At 42.7% G+C, this 20229-nt stretch overlaps 1 protein-coding gene across 4 annotated transcripts in view; it reads right to left on the bottom strand.

Moving 5' to 3' along the window:
• Positions 1-20229, bottom strand: part of MLANA (melan-A) — a 66775-nt gene that overhangs the window by 7027 nt on the left and 39519 nt on the right. The window contains exons 1-3 of one of the 4 annotated variants that reach the window (XM_073635167.1): positions 13977-14102; positions 6437-6684; positions 2197-2304 (exon numbers count right to left, since the gene is read on the bottom strand). In XM_073635167.1, coding sequence (XP_073491268.1) covers positions 2197-2276 — 80 coding nt within the window. In that variant the 5' untranslated portion in view covers positions 2277-2304; positions 6437-6684; positions 13977-14102. Of the gene's footprint in view, positions 1-2196; positions 2305-6436; positions 6685-11782; positions 11857-13976; positions 14109-20229 lie in introns of those variants that run through there. The other 3 variants (XM_073635159.1, XM_073635152.1, XM_073635175.1) reach the window with 3 other exon arrangements.

Genomic DNA, 20229 nt, shown 5'->3' with positions numbered 1-20229 from the left:
AGAACAGGGCCTGTAAAGCACAGACACACAGGGTTGAAGAGAAAAGTATAGAAGGCCATCACGATGGATTAGCTCTATAGGAGAGATGAAGCATGCAATTGCTATGGGTAACCACGAACTGGTAGACATCCAGACAGCAGAGAGTGGTACCAGTCATGGGTGGGTTGCTGATCAGTGCTCTGACTTGCTCCCTAGCTGTTGGGTCCCCAAAAGCAATCAAGACCAAACCCATGGTATGGAGATCGCATGAACCTACCTGCATGGTACAGGAGAGCTGAAGGAGTTGGGTGCATGCATGAGGTCCACACTTTGTGCATGTCTGGACCTCATTCTGTCACGGGGTGTGACATGGCAGAGGAAAGCTTGACTGGTGTAGTGGGACACAGGCTTTGTGGTGTTCCCCCCTCTAAATATGTTACAATCTGGCAAGATGTGCAGTGAAGTGGGACAGTATTTCACAGAAGTTCCCTGTATGTTGCTTCACAACTGCACAGTGTACAGCTCACCTCCAAGCTGGGGTTCCGACTTAAAATTTACTTTCACATGAACACGGCCCCGTCTGGTCCCAGGCATTGGGGAGCGCGTACGCAAGAAAGTACCCCCATGTGCAGGGCGAGTAGGCCTTGCCCACAGCTCATCAGCACCCTTGCAGTCCATTGAGTACTACAAGCCATTTGCTGCAATGGAAGATGGGACTTGTACTTTATTCATTCACAGATAGGGTGTGTGCAGGGCCCCCACAGCTCCATTGGAGAGATTTCTCCTCACTTTCTGTTCTGGGGACATCCAGACAGGAAGAAGTAAAGAAAAAAAAAAAAAAAAAAAAAAAAAAAAAAAAATCGGCAACAAGTGATAAAATCCTGACAAAGGTTTTAGCATATCCCTAACAAAAAATGCATACATCAATTAATGAAATTAAATAATTTAGCTGTAACATTTGTGTCATGTAAAACCAAAATGTGTCCTTATTTCTGACTGTATTTAAAAGAAGTACACACACACACACACACACACACACACACACACACACACACACACACACACTCTGTCCCCATTGAGAGAAGACGGTGATTGTCACTAGCAGCTATAGCAGCCACTAGCGATAATTGCAAAAGAATCCACTCCTAACTACTAGGGGAAATTTACCATAGGCTTCAATATAATATTGCATACTAAGCAACACCGTTAAATGCTCCCCCCCCCCCACACACACACACCGCCAAGAATGTATTACACCATTTTAATGTGACGCTGCACTTCCTACAAATTTCTACCAAAACCAGCAGCTGTGCTTTTTATCTGATATAGATGAATTTACGCTGTAATGTGCCCTTTAGTGCTGGGTGAAATGGCACACAATTACACAAGTTATGGGTGGACCCTCTTCTGGGGAAGGTGGGAGAACAGCAGAGGTGGCAATGATCCACGGTTATAGCAATAAAGAGGTTATTAACAAGCCATGGCTGAAATAGACATGCGATTGTGTCCATTTTAAACCAGTTGCTTGTGCATGTATAAGTGATTCAGGCAGCTTCACAGCCTTCCATACACCTCTAAACTCAAAATAGAGGGATGCTTCTCTCTCCGCACCCCCCCCCCCCCCCAATATAGCATTCAATTTAGGTGATCAGTGAATAGAAGACCAGTAGATCTAGGAAAAGGAGGACCCCAATCCCATTGTGAAGGGTCTGTAAATAAAGAGGTGTTTAGTTCTGATCACTTTCAGGTTCAAAATCAGTGCAGTGGCAGGTGAAAAAGACCCAGGTTAAGATAACACCATATTAGGTTGTTTCTATGCCCTTTTTGAGTTTCATTTATTTTTATTACTTGATAAGGCTATAGGAAGTATTTTTGGCAAACAGTCAAGTCACACATTGGTTATAAAAGCCAAACCATGCACCATTTTGGGTGGTGGCCAAGGGCAACCATATCAATCAACATTGAAGGTACCTAAAATACATAAAAAAGCAAACAGTTGCTATAAAACCAAAAATAACAAAATTTTGACCCATGAAATCTTCAATTCGGAAGTGACAGAACCCAAAACTGCCTCCACTTTGCTTGAAAGGCATTGATTAGCAACATTGATGCTGTATCTATATTGGAACCCAGGCTGGAGCGTGAAGCTTATTCAGAAAATTACATGCTGTGAGCATAATACCTCTGATAATTACAAAAGATAAAAATCACACTTACTCTTCCACACTGAGCCCAAGTGGCCTGCCTCTGCCAGAACTGTAGGTCCCAAGACCACTTGATGAACCAGGACGGGGCATTCTCCGAGGTTCACACAACCAGCTTTTACTGAAACGTGAGAACAAAGAGCTGTTTGACACCATAACTTCAGTCACATAGTAAGTCTGTCTCTGATCCCACACTTGTATACCCTTCCAGCTCCTAATTAGTGTTTAAGGGTCCATTAACTCATTTAGGAATTTGTTCAGCATGCAGTATGCCTGAACTGTGAATTTGAACTGATAAGGGTTCTTATACAATTTATCCTTTGCTTTTAAATGCTAGTTTGAAACTTGCTTACTGCTTGTTTATATATCAGCTTTCCTGTGGCATAACACATATTTATATTGCAGGCTCAGTATTGACTCAGGAATAGTCAATACTAAAATGTAGGCTGTTCAGATCACCTTTATGTATTGTATTGCTGAATAAAAAAAAATGTTGGCACTAATTTTTTTGTAGTGATCTATGTTCATAAGAATAAATAGTGGGGCATGATAACATGCAGTAACACACGCTATCACAGACTGCATTGTGAAAGCAGTTTTTTTTTCTTAACTTTTTTACCCCAGAAGAACACTTAAAATATTTTCTGTGTCTCAGGGAACTCATGCTAAGGATAGCCCATCTGGGGTCATTATAAAAATGCAACTTACATTGGTGGTTAGAATACAGACAGCTTTAAAAAAAAACACTGTTGTCATGTTACTGGCCCTGCCAAGTGGCAATGGACTTGGAACTATGAAGGCATCATCAGATGGGAGGTCAATTAGCCACAGCTCAAGGCACCTCTAGCAACTTCTGGCGGAACCCTAGTTGACCCTGACTGGTTTAACCATTTTAAAAAAACATACACATGTGCATTCATAAACATGTACTATAACCAAATACTGCATGCTAATGAATGTAAATCACTACTACAATCATTCTAAAGCTTGCCAGAAGTAGCTGTAACCAGCATCCCTATAATATCTGTAGACAACAGTCCTGACTGAGCATATGGGACTTTTTTCCAAAATGGTCCAGTATAAAGCCGGACATAAAAGGTTTGAATCTGATTTGAACCATCTATGGGCAGGCTGAATGTAACCAAGTCAATCCATTGATCAACTTGGGTACAACCAGCAAACCGGCATGTCTGATTTTTGGCATGCCATTGTTGTCAGCAGATATAACTGCTAGAAATATTTGCAAGGTTCCCCCTCCTGCTAGGAGAACACAGTAGCTCCCCAAGAGGGATTCCCCCATCAACACTAATTGTGTTGATGGGAGAATCATTGACTGATTTTTTTTCCCTGTAACCCATTGTTGCAGGGCAGATAATTGCACCATCTATGGCCTGCCTATAGCCTGGTACACACTGGGGTTGCACGAAAAAAAACTGACAGCTCCAGTCGGGAGCCGCTGTACTAACCAAACTGAATGGCTGGCTTCTGTCAGACAGACCGACATACACACGGGCAGAATGTCAGCCGGTATTTTTGTACCGGCAAATGTCTACCAACATTCTGCCCGTGTGTATGGGGCTTAACACTTTGGTGGTAACAGGTATTGGGCACCTTTCACAACTGTGTTGTACATTAAAGTGCAACTTTATGTAAAAACTAAAAAAAGGAGAACAGGCAGGCTTTTTAATGCAGAAGTTATCTACCTGCCTATCTGCCCCTGTACAGTGAGCTATGCACATGCAGCTCACTGTAGAAATTCGGCGAACTCAAAAGTGGCGACAACTGATGCCCGGAAGCTGGCCATTCAAAGAGGTGGCCAGCAAGGAGCTCCAGGAAGCTGCATTGCTGCAGCCCAGGTGAGTATAGTTCCACTTTTATGTGCTTTATGCTGAGGCAGTCCATTCATTTGAATAGGATGTTAAGGCCAGCCATACATGGAGCAAATTGCAGGAAAGAAATTTGCTAGATTCCCCCCTCAACACAGACAGTGTTAAAGTGGGAATCCCTTCTGCTGAGCCGTTGTCTTCTCCCAGCAGGAGGGGGGGAGCTGTCCCCGCTGGGAGAAGACAGTGATTATCACTAGTGGCTATAACAGCCGCCAGCCACTAGTGATAATTGCAAGAGAATCCAGTAGGCTGGTTGTACCCAAGTTGATCGTTCCATCCACAAGGTACATTCAGCCTGCCTATTAACGGTTTGAATCAGGCCAAGATTCGAAGCCTGTATGGCCAGCCTAACACATCACAATGGGCTTAAAATTGGACCTGCATCACTTGGTAGTGCTTTTGAACATGGGTTTGTCTGGGGTTTACCAGTTTGCTGCATTAGGTTGCCATTCAAAATGAAACTGCAATGCAGTATGTGTGTTGTAATAAAACACTTTAACCCCTTCCCGACTGGCGCACGCCGATGTATGTCGGCAGAATGGCACGGCTGGGCAAATGGACTTACAGGCACGTCCATTTGAATTCCCCGGCGTGCCACTGCGCGCGCGTGCGCCGGCCGGGAGCTCCGTGAGTCGGGTCGCGGGTCCCACGGACTCGATCGCCGCGGGGATACCCGCGATCGCCTCACAGAGAGAGGAGGAACGGGGAGATGCTGATGTAAACAGCATCTCCCCATTCTGCCTAGTGACAAGTGTCACTGATCACAGCTCCCTGTCATCGGGAGCAGTGATCAGCGTAGTGACACACACAGCCCATCCCCCCTACAGTTAGAATCACTCCCCTAGGACATACTTAACCCCTCCCCACCCCCCTAGTGGTTAACCCCTTCACTGCCAGTGTCATTTACACAGTAATCAGTGCATTTTTAATCGCACTGATCGCTGTATAAATGACAATGGTCCCAAAAATGTGTAAAAAATGTCCGAAATGTCCACTATAGCGTCGCAGTCACAATAAAAATCGCTGATCGCCTACATTACTAGTAAAAAAAAAAATTATTAATAAAAATGCCATAAAACTATGCCCTATTTTGTAAATGCTATAACTTTTGCACAAACCAATCAATAAACGCTTATTGCGATTTTTTTTTACCAAAAATATGTAGAAGAATACGATCAGCCTAAACTGAGGAAAAAAAATGTTTTTTTTATATATTTTTGGGGGATATTTATTATAGCAAAATGTAAAAAATAATGCGTTTTTTTCAAAATTGTCGCTCTTATTTTGTTTATAGCGCAAAAAAATAAAAAAACGCAGAGGTGATCAAATACCACCAAAAGAAAGCTCTATTTGTGGGAAAAAAAGGACGTCAATTTTGTTTGAGAGCCACGTCGCATGACCGCGCAATTGTCAGCTAAAGCGACGCAGTGCCGAATTGCAAAAAGTGCTCTGGTCAGGAAGGGGGTAAAATCTTCCAGAGCTGAAGCGGTTAAAATGTATGTTTTAGGCTCCATTCACACTAGCGCGTTTTTTGATGCATTTTGCATTTTGCAGAAATGCACGGGAATTTTTTAACATGGGTTCCTATGGAACATGTTCACATCAATGCCTTTTTGTTTCTCTGCATTTTTGGAAAGGGTCGGGGACTTTTTTTCATGCAAAAAGCAGCGTTTTGCATGTAATGGATTTCAATGGACAAGCATCAAAAACGCAAGTGCACCGTTTTTGCAGCGTTTTTGCAGCGTTTTTGATGCGTTTTTGATGCGTTTTTGCCGTTTTTTTTGTTTTTGTTTTTTTTTTTAATTTTTTTTAAATTTTTTTTTTAGACTGTAAAAAAAAAACTGTAAAAAAAAAAAAAAAAAAAACGCAAAACGCAAATCGCGGCAAAAACGCCGCAAAAACGCTGCTCAAAAACGTGGCAAGCATGAAAAAAAAACCTCCAAAAACGCCCAAAAGCAACATGCATAGGTGTGAATCGAGCCTTATTGTGTGTTGCTGCAATGCATAGGTCTGAAGGGGTCCTTATTAAAAACACCTAGGGCCCATTCACAGTTATAGCTGGTTCACGCATTTGCAGTTTATATGTGTTACCAGGCCCTATGCAATTTGGTAATGTGGGAAAATAAGTAATGCAGTTATACGCACAAACTGTAATGTTTTGTGATGCAGTTAATTTTAAATGCCACACCAATGTACTTTTCTGGTACCTCAATGGCAGCATACATGTGATAGAGCTCCACCTCGACTCCTCGTTCAGGACTAGCGAACAGCATAAATTAAAGGCATAGCCCCTCCCCCAATATTCTTCCTTTCTCCTTTTTTTCCTCATACCTCTGGAACTGGTGAAGAGTAGCAGTATGTCCATACCTCTGCCCTTGGCAGGGTCCGCCGGGTTCAGCCTCTCCCGTGCGCAGTCCCTGTTCTTAGGCTGCTATTAGCGCTGGTAAGACTGGGAACCCCTTCTGTGGATCTTTTGGGATCTCGTAGAGTTTCCTCACAGGAACGCAGTCTGCTGATTTTTCAAGAGTAAAACGAATGCTGGTGAATATGGCGGGAGGGTCAGCTTCCTTTCTTCCTTGGCCAGGTCAGGTTTTTTTTTTGGTCTTCTTTATGCTCTAGAATAAAATCACAAAGTTTTGGTGAAGAGCTTTAAAATATAGGAAAAGACCTAGAGCAGAAAAATTTGTCCCCTTTAAGACTTTTGTTCCCGATCTGTGTATGCGTGGCTCGGGCGTTTTCTCTATTCCTGGCCAGAATTGCGGGTTAGGGGACCATCCGCACCATTTTTTTTCCCTCCCCTTGGCACTTAGGGTACCTAATGTGGCCATGGGGTTCCGGTTCCCACTCCCCGCTCACTGTACTGGCGGTGGGGAGAGGAGGAGGGATTGCTGAGCAGTGGAGGGGGGCATCCTCTCGACGTGACATGCCATGTATCCGAGGCTCAGTGCGCATGCACGGCCCGGAATAACAAGGCTGAAGGCAATATCTGTCAAAAGCCTTCCCCGGCTGCTAGTGCGCATGCATGAGCGCAGGCGCATTGGGCGGTGAGGCCTCGGCCGCCATCTTGTTTCAGGGAAAACTGCTTAAAATCAATAGCTGTTGCCAGTAAGGTGTTGGACAATTAAGCTTCCCCCACTTCTTTTCCCTTTAAATGTGGCTCCACTGGGCTCAGGGCTGCTCTGCATATCTAGTCTGTGCCCTGCAGTCCAAAACGCTTCAGCAAAATAGGTATGTAACATTCTTTACTTCTACTCCTAATGCAGTAGTTCAGTTGGTTTTTCTGCAATGGGTTCTATTCTTTCTCTTTCTTCGTCTTCCTGCAGCTGATCCTCCTGCCAATTTTCACCATGAGCCATTCGTCACGAAGTCAAGATCCTCTTATATCCAATATGTATGCGACCATCTGTTTGTGAGTATACAAAAAAAGAGTGTGCCACTTACAAACAAATCCTGTTGTTTCAGCCCTGTTCCCACAAAACGGTCCAGAAAGTCATCAAGACTCTATGACAATGACGACAGTCCAGAGAGAGGATCACACTCTTCACATCATAAGTCTTCCAGGAGATCTGGGTCTCGAAGACGTTGTCGCTCTCCTTCACCCCCATCTCGAGGGTCAAGCAAGAAGTGCTGGGCATGTGGCGCTGTACCACTCCCTGATAAATTGGTCTGTAAGGACTGTCTCAGGGACTACGCAGCCAACCGAGAACTAGAGAGTCGACAGGTGGTCAATCTGCTCAAACAGACCGTGAAAGATTCTTTCTCAGAACTGGCGGCCATAATTCCTGCCCATCTGGCTTCTCAGGCTGTTCAGGCACAAGACCCTAGACCCCGGTACTCTGGGTCCTTCAACAAGCAGTAACCCGCTACCTACATCAGGAAGCATAGCCAGGCATTCTTCTCCTGAGGATCCTTCTGGAGAGTCTTCATAGGAAACTGAGCCATCTGCTTTCAGTTTTTCCTTGGTCCAGCCGTTTGTGGAGGCGGTGAAAAATGCTATTGGTTGGGAGGACCTGGAAGAACCACCTCAGAAATCAAAAACTTATTTTCCTTTCCTTAAAAGAAAACAAGTTTTCTTCCCGCTAATGGGAGAAATCAAAGAAATTATAGAGGACGAGTGGAACAAAACAGAAAAAAAGTTTTCCTTAGCCGTTTGACCAAATTGTATCCTTTAGCAGATATGGATACACAGTCTTTAAAGTGGTTGCAAACCCTTTTGTGTGACATTTAGCTATAGGTATGCCTAGAATAAGGCTTACCTATAGGTAGTGGATATATCTCCTAAATGTGCGTCATCATCGGCGCATGCGCTGTGAAGAAACGGACCACCGTGCCGTTTCTTCCCTCAGCGTTGTCTGTGACTGACGTCTCCCGCATGCATGCGCGGGAGTAATGTCACGCGGCTCCGGCCAGTCACAGAGCCAGAGTCCGCGGCCCCGAAAGGAAAAGGGGCGAAGATGGACCCAGTCTGCACAGGGGACAGCATGGGCTTCATTTGCAGGTAAGTGTCATATAATGGGCTAGTATGCGATGCATACTAGCCCATTATGCTTTTAATTTGCAGGTCTTGCGGGGAGCAAAAGAGGAAGTAAAACCCCTCGGGGTTTACTTCCTCTTTAAGCTCAATGCCTGTGGTTGATGCGGCAGTTGTACGGCTAGCAAAAAACATGACCTTACTGATGGAGGATTCAACGTCATTCAAGGATCCCCTGGACAGACAAATTGATCTGGATCTCAAGAGGAGCTATCTAGCTGCAGGAGCGGCTTGCAGGCCTGCTAACATCCGTTTCCGCTATTAGGTCATGGACGGAAAACATAGATACAGCCCTCCGCCAAGATGTCCCTAAGGACGACATAATCAAGACTCTGGAGGAGCTTAAGTAGCCATTGACATGGTCCGTTGTTCGGCTAAATTAATGCTACATTCGGTCATGGCAAAACGGGCCCTATGGCTGAAACCATGGACTGCTGCTCTTGCAACAAAACAAAATTGGTGCAAGATTCCTTTTGATGGCAAATCCCTCTTCGGCAAGAAGCTTGATACAGCAATTTCCCGAGTAACAGGGGGGAAATCCGGCTAACTTCCTCAGGAAGGTCAGGAGAACAAGAAATGATTTGTCTCGCTTCTGGCACTCAAACTCCAGAGACTTTAGGCAGTCTCGCCCCTTTAAAGATAATAAAGATAATAAAAGATCATGGCGAGGCACTCAGACATCCTTTCTGGGCGCCAGAAGGAACAAGACCCACACCGCTCGCCAGGAGGTGACGAAGACTTTTTGACGCCAGAGGGGTGGAGACGCCCCCAGTAGGAGCCCGACTAAAATATTTCTTCCCAGTCTGGGCTTCCAGATGCCAGGATCCATGGGTCCTATCAACAGTTCAGTACGGACATTTCTGGACCTTTTCTCATCAGTCTCCTCACACATCCTTCAAAGAAACCCAGATGCCGACCTCCCCACAGAAAGCTCTGGCCTTCAGTTTATAAAGTCGCTACAGCTTCAAGGGGCAGCAGTACCTGTCCCCCCATCAGAACGATTTACAGGTTTCTATTCCACCCTCTTCCTAGTACAGAAGAAAACAGGTGACTGGAGACCTGTAATAGATTTGAAAAGACTCAACAGATACATCCATCTCGAGAGTTTCAAGATGGAGTTGCTGCAGACAATCATCCAAGTCATACAACCAAGAGATTGGTTGATATCAATAGACCTGCAGGATGCAGTTCCAGGCTCTGCCCTTCGGGCTGTGCACCTCCCCACGGGTGTTTGCGAAAGTGTTGATATCTGTCCTGGCCCCTCTAAAAGAGAGGGGATTAAGAATTTATCACTATCTGGACGATACCCTCTTACTATCAAACAACCCGAATCAGCTTATAGCCCACAGAGAAATACTTCTGCGGTCATTATCGGAGCTGGGATGGTTAGTGAATCACCGAAAGAGCCAGCTAATTCCAACACAACAAATGATTTGCCTAAGGGCAATGTTCGATACAGATCTGGGCACAGTCTCTTTACCTCAACCAAAAGATGAAGGGCATCATTCAAAAAATGTTAAAGACCACACGGAAGTCCCATTTATCAGCTTCACAATGTCTGAGCCTTATAGGCACGATGTCCTCATGTATTCCTCTGGTCCCGTGGTCTCACTAGCATCTGACGCAGTTCCAGACAGGATTCCTTACCACAATGGAGAAAGTAACAGCTATCGCAGACAATTCTGTTGTCAACTCTAATAACCAGGAGCCTGCACTGGTGGACAAAGCCAGAGAATCCCCCCGGTCCCATCATTTGGGTTCCCACTCATGGACCATAATTACATCCGACACAAACAGTCAGGGGTGGGGTGCCCATTGCAGAGAGGTCAGGATCCAGGACAGATGGTCCTTTCCCACCAGAGGGATAGTTTCCAATATATTAGAAATCAGGGCAGCCTTTCTAGCCTTAACCTCGTTTGCACCTCAAATCAACAGAGGACAGAGGGTGTTTCTCTGCCTGGAAAACAAAGCTGCAGTTTCATATCTTCAGAAACAAGGGGGCACCCACAGCAAAACACTTCTGAGGGAAGTGGAATCTATAATGGTCTGGGCCGAAAGGACCTCAGAGCAATATATCTCCCAGGCAAAATGAACACAGAGGCAGATGTCTTATCGAGGAGATTTGGGGACAACAACTAGTGGTCACTCCACCCCCATGTGTTCAACCAAATTTCCCATTTATGGCAGACCCCACAGGTGGACCTCTTTGCTACCCTGGAGAATACCAAGCTCAGGAGATTCTTCTCTTGCCTTCCACTCCCACAAGCGGAGGGAGTAGACGCGCTATCATGTCCTTGGATCTTTAAGACAGCTAATGCCTTTCCTCCCTGACCACTCATCTCGAAATTTCTCCTTAGTCTCCTAAGGGAACCAGTCCAAATACTAGCAGTGTTACCTTATTGGCCGAAGAGACCTTGGTTCCCCCTAGCCATGCACCTCAGTGTGAATCCTCCTATCAGAATTCCCCCCTTCCCGCAGTTGTTGACCCAGGGCAGGCTGATCCATCCAGACCCACAAAAACTGGATCTTCGAATATGGAGGTTGAAAGGAGGAGGTTTGCGTTGTTAGGGTGTTCCCAAGAAGTCATATCCACCCTGCTGAAAGCCTGAAAGCCAACAACCAACGCAATATATACGAAGATTTGGGACAATTTCTTAGCCTACACCACAGAAAATGTCAGAAATGTCTTTATATTTACTAATTAGTAGATTTATATACACCATTGTCAACACATGTTATATAATGGTGATAACTTAAAGTTTGAGTTACTGTTTGCACACATAGTTGAAAATTCCCTCTACCACTAAATAAGGATTTTTCACTAATTACATATATGGATACATTGATTTTTGGGAGTTTCATATTATAATATATTTATTCATTTCTAAGAAGCGTTTATATCACGCACCAGAGCACTTGTTAATTTTACAGTCACACCCTTTGTTCTAACACAGTGCCACTCCCTATAGTTTGATTTTTAGTATTGATCCGTATACTACCGTATTGCTCTTACAACAGTAGAGTTTGGGAGAAGAGCACTTCATGTCACTATGTCTGTGTCTAATTACATTTTTTCATTAAAGCATTAAACCCACCCGTGTGAGCTAGTTATTTATCACATGTATGCTGCCATGGAGGCACCAGGAAAATGGAAAATTGTATAAAAATTGTATCATACTTACCGTAATTTTCCTTTCCTGGTGCCTATCCATGGCAGCATAAACTACCACCCTCGGTATTCTATATTACGGAGAATGTTGGGGGAGGGGCTATTCCTTTAATTTATGCTATTCACTAGTCCTGAAGGAGGAGTCAAGGCGGGGCTCTATCACATGTATGCTGCCAAGCATAAGCACCAGGAAATGAAAATGACAGTAAGAATGATACAATTTTCCATTATTACAGCAACACAAGCACACTGCTGCATACCAGAATACACATTTCTTGTTTTGTGGTGTGCTGCCTTAAAAAAAAAAAAAAAAAAAAAAAAAAAAAAGGTTACAGCCCATTCGAAATGAATCAATGCACAATAACGCATTAACATACATCCATTACTTATAGTTACATAGTTAATTGGGTTGAATAAAAACACAAGTCCATCTAGTTCAACCAATAGAAAAAAAAAGGATTAAAAAAATTAATGCAACACAGTTTAAACAGGCCTTACACTTTTTATGGGTACATTTTTTTTTATTGTTTTAAGCACATTAAGACATGTGTTTGCAGAAATCGCTGCATTTAATAAATATTATTGGTTATTGTATGAGTTATCATATGAATTAATACTTTAAAATGTTACCTTTTTATATGGGACTCCTGCATATCAGTTCCTGCCCTTAGGGGAGTCCAATGTCTCTATCTTATGCGTACACACAGGCCAATAATAGGGAAAGCCAATTAATCTGCAGGTATTTTTTTGTTTAATTGTCATATTAAACACACAAACATAGAGAGAATGTATGCATTCATCAAAAAAGTGTATTCTCAGCGAGAACTGAACATAAAAGAGTGCTGCAGGTCAAGAGTATTATTCTCTTATTAATAAATGCTGCATTTAATAAAGATGAGCAAAACAATTACTGGTTATTATGTGAATTATTTGTTTTATGGGATTTTTTATATATATAATTCTGGTGCAGATTAATTTCGTAGAGCCTAAAGGCCCGTACACACAATGCAAAAGAGTTGTCTGCCAATCCGGATCGTTAGTACAGTGCTTTGGACAGCTGATTTCACTTTTTCTTCAGACAAAAGCTGGATTTGCAGACTAGAAAATTTTTGTCGGATGTGAACTCAACGTCCGATTTTCATTTCATTAGTACGGTTTTCGTACGAAAAAAATAGTTGGAGCAAGACTACGCATGCTCAAACTAAAAAATACTTACAAAACTATTCAACACATTACATCACTTCTGACGTTGTATTCTGTTGTACGAAAATGTTCGTATTGTGAGTAACCTCTTCACTTTCGACATGAGATTAGCATGCCACAAAAAACGTGTGTACGAGGCTTAACACAATACAACTATCCACATCAGTCACTTCTCTCAGAGAAGCATGCAGTCCAATGTCCCTACTGCATACACACATGAGCCAATATTAGGGAAAGACAATTATTTCACCAGTGTTTTTTTTTATTGTTAGATGAAATACATATATTAAATACACTCAGAATGTATACATTTAACAAAGATGTGTTCCCAGTGAGAACTGAACTCAAAATAGTGCTGCAAGGCAAGAGTGCTAACCTCTTATTAATAAATGCTGCATTTAATAAAAAATCTGCAATACATAGAAATGCAAGCAGAGTTTAGCCATGGTACTGAACAGGAAAATTAGTAGAAAACATAATTTTTTTTAAAAAAAAGGTAAAAAATACTTGTTTATTATCCTTCTGTTAACTGAAGTTATACATGATTCTTTTTAAACTAAATCAATTGATTAAAAAAATGGACACAATGCAAGTATTGTGTTTAAAACAGCTTCATGATTTGCGCAAATTATTTGGAATTTTCAGCAGAACATTGCCACTAAAATAGATCTTTTCTTGTTAAGAAAAAAAAAATAAATAATTTTATGGACAATTATGTTGTTTGCAGTTCCCATTCTTTGTAAATTGCCATACACTGTTGGAAAATTAGCATATTATCTGTAGCAAATCAAATTAAGCAATCAGTTTTGATAGGAAGCATTGTGTAAATGTTTTTTGTCCAAGGCTCAGTTGCTCTAAATATTTTCTGGTTACAGTTAATTAAGAAGGGAATTTAATTCTGAATGTTTAGATTCAGAATTACTGTTTGTTTTTTTAAATAAAATTACTTTCACAAGAATTACAATTAGATTTGCCAATGAACAGAAAGAGTTGCATGGACCTACCTCGCAATGGATGGAGCTGCACTTCGGTAATGGATACAGAAACTGTTTTCTCTCTCTTAATCTTTTGCGCCTGAATCTTATGACTATCACGGGTTGAACTTCTAAGTAACCCTTTGATTTATTTTAATTAGCATGAAAGCTGTAATGATCAGTCCCTTTTATTCTCATCCTTCAAGAATCCAGGCACCCGCTGAGTAACTCTCATGAAACAAATCTGCAACCTTGTGTGCAAGAATGGTCACTACATAAAATGGTCATCAGATGACTTTTATCTCTTGGCTTGTGTTTCTGTTTTATCACTTATTATAATTTATTATTATTATTATTATTATCATTTATCATTTGTTTTATCATTTATTACCTATAAAAGCTGTCACACATACAGAGGTGGCATTCTATCTAGTAATATCAATATGGTGAATGGGAAAAGTCCACCCCCTTGATTTTCCACTGAGATTTCTCTTGACATGTTTTTCACAATTCAAAATTTACAGAATGTAAAATTTCCAGTGAGGAATAATCACTTATAACCCACCAAGTAGTTCTTATGTAGGGGCAAACAGCAGTTTAACCTTCAAAAACCTCTTTCCCACAATTTCTGTTATAAGTTTGCTTAAGTTGTAAGGGCACCACCAGTGAGATTGTCAGTACCCTTCTTTAAAAAGGTCACCACAAATTTGGGACCAAGTTGGATTTCTGTATGTTCTTTTTGATTGTTATAGGAATAAACAATAAATCTGTGACTGAAGTGTGCTAGCACACTCCACAGGTGATATTTCTTGTGGAGCACCCCAGATGCCTTGAACAGCACCTAGTTATCCTGGTCATTGGCTCTGACTTGTCCCATTTTGTGCTTTTAAATGGGCACATCACTCTGGTGGACATTTTCACAAACCAATAATGACACGTAGATGGGTGAAGGGCAGGCTAGAACTGGTGACCATGCAAGCTGGTTGCTATGTGCATGTTAGAGCACCCTGGCATTTGGGGTACCTGAAGAGCTCTACAAGATAGGAGGTGCCTCCAGTTAGGCCCAAATTACATGGATCATTTTTATTGACACTGGATGTAAAGGGGAAATAGTCTGGAGTGATTGATCATGGGAATCTGCAACCAATAACAGAAACTGAAGATTGTAATACTCTATTAAAAAGCCTCAGTTAAGCATGTATGCTACAGACTTATATATCTAATATTAACCTCTTGCTGACCAGCCGCCGTCATTATACCGCGGCAGGTCGGCTCTCCTGAGCAAACCACCGTAGGTGTACGTCGGTCTTTGCAAAGAGGATAGCCGGTGCGCAAGTCCCATGGACTTGATGTCCGCCGGCAACCCGTGACCACTGTGTACAGAGGCAGAACGCGGAACTGCCTATGTAAACAAGGCGATTCCCCATTCTGCCTAATGACATGTCAGGGATCTTCTGTTCCCAGTGATCGGGAACAGTGATCTCTGTCATATCCCAGTGAGCCCATCCCCCCTAGAGTTAGAACACACCCAGAGAACACACTTAACCCCTTGATCACCCCCTAGTGTTAACCCCTTCCCTGCCAGTGTCATTTTTACATTGATCTGTGCAATTTTTATAGCACTGATCAATGTAATAATGTCACTGGTCCCCAATAAGTGTCATTTGGGTTCAGATTTGTCCGCCGCAATGTTGCAGTGCCACTAAAAAATCGCAGATCGCCGCCATTACCAGTAAAAACAATAAATAAAAATAAAAGTCCCTAAATCTATCCCGTATTTTGCAGACGCAATAACTTTTGCGCAAACCAATCAATATACGCTTATTGCGATTTTTATTACCAAAAATATGTAGAAGAATATATATTGGCCTAAACTGATGAACAAATTCGTTTTTTTGAACATGTATTATAGCAGAAAGTAAAGAAATTGTTTTTTTTTTCATAATTGTCAGTCTTTTTTTGTTTATTACGCAAAAAATAAAAAACGCAGAGGTGATCAAACACCACCAAAAGAAAGCTCTATTTGTGGGTAAAAAAGGACATAAATTTTATTTGGGTACAGCGCACACAACCGGGCAATTGTCAGTTAAACCAATGCAGTGCCGTATCGCAAAAAATGGCCTGATCATTAAGGGGACAAATCCTTCTGGGGCTGAAGTGGTTAAAGCAGTTGTAACCCTAAAAGAAAAAATTGCTTCTTGCTTCTAAAAGCAAGTGCTTCTGCGGTGTAATTTTTTGCATTCTATGTTATAAAATATCTGGTTGATTCTGCCTGTTCCTGTGTCCCCCTATGGGTACTGACCACAGTAGTCATAGCTGCTAATCTGTGATACCTCCCTCCATCATCCCGCTGTGTGGTCAGTCTCTCCCCCTCCCTCCCTGCCTGTCAGTTCAGTCATCTGTGTTGTGAGAGCCAATCTCCTCAACACTCCTCCCCTCCCCTCCCCTCCTGTCACTATTCCACTCTGGCTGTAAAGAAATGCATATACCATATATACTTGAGTATAAGTCGTTCCGAGTATAAGTCGGGGCCCTAATTTACCACAAAAAAATGGGAAAAACTTAGTGACCCGAGTATAAGACGAGGGTGAGAAATGCACAGCTACTGTAAGTGGAAAAGAGGGTCAACAATGCCCATTTGCAGCCTCACTGTGCCCATTTGCATGCCTCACTGTGCCCATTTGTAGCTATAGGTCCCCGGAACGTCAAACTTGGTAGTTAAGGGTTCCTAGATGCCCCCTAGCTGCAGCCAAAATTTGGGGTGGTCCCGAAATGACATTGCTGCAGATGGACACAGTTGACCGATTTTGGGGCCCCGTATCTCGGGGTCGCTTAGTGCTAAGAACCCCAAATTTGGTGTGCAAACTCAGTGGAACTAGCACCATAAAATATCCAAAGCTGGGGTTTCTAGCACCAAGTGTCCCCGAGATACAGGGGCTTTTCCTGAAGAAGCTGGAATGGTGAAACATGTAGAATTACAAGCGTGATAGAAAATTCTGATATGTTGCTGCACCTGAATAGTCCCTTCTCCCTACCTTGTTTCCTACTAGTTTGTCACATTATGGGATGTTGGTACTAAAGTATTTGTAATCTGATGCTTGCTCATAAACTATACATGGATCAGCGCTGCTCTCTAAGTCATTATACTGTGAGAGCGTCTGTCATGGTGATGCCCCAGATGATGATGCCCTGCACTCACAATATGTCCTCAGTCTCTTGGTAAATTACGCTGGCTCTCAACCCTAGAGGGAAGATGCTGTTATGTTGATCCACTGTCTTCAGTGCTTTCTGAGTCACTGAAACGGAACATACAATATCTCACAAAAGTGAGTACACCCCTCACATTTTTGTAAATATTTTATTATATCTTTTCATGAGACAACACTGAAGAAACTACACTTTGCTACAATGTAAAGTAGTGAGTGCACAGCTACTATACCAGTGTAAATTTGCTGTCCCCTCAAAATAACTCAACACACAGCCATTAATGTCTAAACCGCTGACAACAAAAGTGAGTACACCCCTAAGTCAAAATGTCCAAATCGGGCCCAAAGTGTCAATATTTTGTGTGGCCACCATTATTTTCCATCACTGCCTTAACCCTTTTAGGCATGGAGTTCACCAGAGCTTCACAGGTTGCCACTGGAGTCCTCTTCCACTCCTCCATGAAGACATCACGGAGTTGGTGGATGTTAGAAACCTTGCGCTTCTCCATCTTCTGTTTGAAGATGCCCCACAGAAGCTCAATAGGGCTTAGGTCTGGAAACATGCTTGGCCAGTCCATCACCTTTACCCTCAGCTTCTTTAGCAAGGCAGTGGTCGTCTTGGAGGTGTGTTTGGAGTCGTTATTATGTTGGAATACTGCCCTGCGGCTCAGTCTCCAAAGGGAGGGGATCATGCTCTGCTTCAGTATGTCTCAGCACATGTTGGCATTCATGGTTCCCTGAATGAACTATAGCTCCTCAGTGCCGGCAGCACCCATGCAGCCCGAAACCATGACACTCGCATCACCATGCTTGACTGTAGGCAAGACAAACTTGTCTTTGTACTGCTCACACTTGAGACCATCTGAATTAAATTTGTTTATCTTGGTCTCATCAGACCACAGGACATGGTTCCAGTAATTCATGTCCTTAGTCTGCTTGTCCTCAGCAAACTGTTTGCGGCCTTTCTTGTGCATCATCTTTAGAAGAGGCTTCCTTCTGGGACGACAGCCATGCAGACCAATTTGATGCAGTGTGCGGCTTATGGTCTGAGCACTGACAGACTGACCTCCCACCCCTTCAACCTCTGCAGCAATGCTGGCAGCACCCAAACATCTATTTCCCAAAGACAACCTCTGGCTATGATGCTGAGCATGTGCACTCAACTTCTTTGGTCAACCATGGTGAGGCCTATTCTGATGTTAAACCGCTGTATGGTCTTGGCCACCACGCTGCATCTCAGTTTCAGGGTCTTGGCAATCTTCCTATAGCCTAGGCCATCTTTATGTAGAACAACAATTCTTTTTTTCAGATTTTCAGAGAGTTCTTTGCCATGAGGTGCCATGTTGAATGTCCAGTGATCAGTATGAGAGAGTGAGAGCGATAACACCAAATTTAACACACCTGCTCCCCATTCACAACTGAGACCTTGTAACACTAATGAGTCACATGACACCGGGGGAGGGAAAATGGCTAATTGGGCCCAATTTGGCCATTTTTACTTAGGGGTGTACTCACTTTTGTTGCCAGTGGTTTAGACATTAATGACTGTGTGTTGAGTTATTTTGAGGGGACAGCAATTTTACACTGTTATACAAGCTGTACACTCACTACATTGTAGCAAAGTGTCATTTCTTCAGTGTTGTCACATGAAAATATATAATAAAATATTTACAAAAATGTGAGGGGGTGTACTCACTTTTGTGAGATACTGTGTATGCAGACTAAGAAAATCAGATAAATGTCAGATATTCTTATCTGCAAAGCATTGTGAATAAGCAAAGGGGTCCGCATGACAGCCTGGCAAGTAGCATTTTTTTTAAAATAAAAGTGTAATGAGTTATCGTACGTTCATGGCCTCGCCCAATGCTCCTGTTCCCCTGACGACGCGCTGTGATGTGAAACTAGTTATTTCTGGCAAGTAGCACTATCAGAGGACCTCAGCAATCACAGCCTCCATGTTTCTCATATCAGGTTTTCTTAAATGACCCCATGAGAGTGTTGGGTGGGTAGATGTTTGCTTAGGCTGGCCATACACAAAGCACATCTTGATTCCCCAATCAACAGTCAGACAGTGTTGATTTGATAAACCCTCCTGCTGAGCCATTGTCTGCTCCCGACAGGGACAGCTGTCCCCGCCAGGAGAAGACAGTGATTATTGCTAGCGGCTATAACAGCCGCTAGCAATGATCGCAGGTAAAACCTGGCATGCTTGATCAATCGATAACTTGGTACATTCAGCCTGCCCATACACAGTTTGAATCTCCTGCTAAACAGGCTGAGATTCTAACTGTGCATTGCTTGCCTTATGCCGTGTACACCTGATCGGAAATGCCTCCAGCAAAACTCTGATGAGAGCTTTTGGTCGGAAAATGCGACCGTGTGTATGCTCCATCGGACTTTTGCTTACGGAATTCCAGCCAGCAAAAGATTGAGAGCATGTTCTCTGTTTTTCGGTCGGGAGAAGTTCCTATCCGAAAATGCGATCGTCTGTATGCAATTTGGATGCGAAAAAAATCACGCAAGCTTGGAAACAATTCGACGCATGCTCGGAAGCATTGCGCTTCATTTTCTTTTTTTTTTATAAATTCTTTATTTTTTGAATATCATGTATTACATGCCACATGAAACATTTCGTTTAATCTTCCTGTCCACTCATATAACTCCTTTTTATCATAATATAACAACATAACACATTTCCTTACAAAATGATTCTAAATCTCCTCTGTTCCAAAGGCAAGTATATTTTCCCTTTTCTTTTTCCATACCTCTTGTACCCCCGCCCTCAAAAAAAAAAAAAAAAAAAAAAAAAGGAAGCACTGTCAGGGGATACCCCCTCCTCATTTCCATTCGATCCTACATAATCTACCTCTCCTGTTCTCTAATTCTATAATCCACTAGAGGGGACCAAATCCTCCGATATTTCTCGTCTTGTTCTTTCAGCATCATGGTCAAGTTTTCCATTTACCAAAAAGAGAAAAGAGAAAGCGGGACTTTAATGAGACATGTCAGCGCATAATTATTAATAGATTGGCCAGGCACATATAGAATTGGCCTGTGTCCAATATAAGTATGATCCG

Source organism: Aquarana catesbeiana, linkage group LG01, assembly GCF_042186555.1.
Source record: "Aquarana catesbeiana isolate 2022-GZ linkage group LG01, ASM4218655v1, whole genome shotgun sequence".
In the NCBI taxonomy this organism is placed as follows: Eukaryota; Metazoa; Chordata; class Amphibia; order Anura; family Ranidae; genus Aquarana; species Aquarana catesbeiana.
Note: the sequence above shows the minus strand (reverse complement) of the source record. Positions and strands in the feature narration are given on the sequence as shown.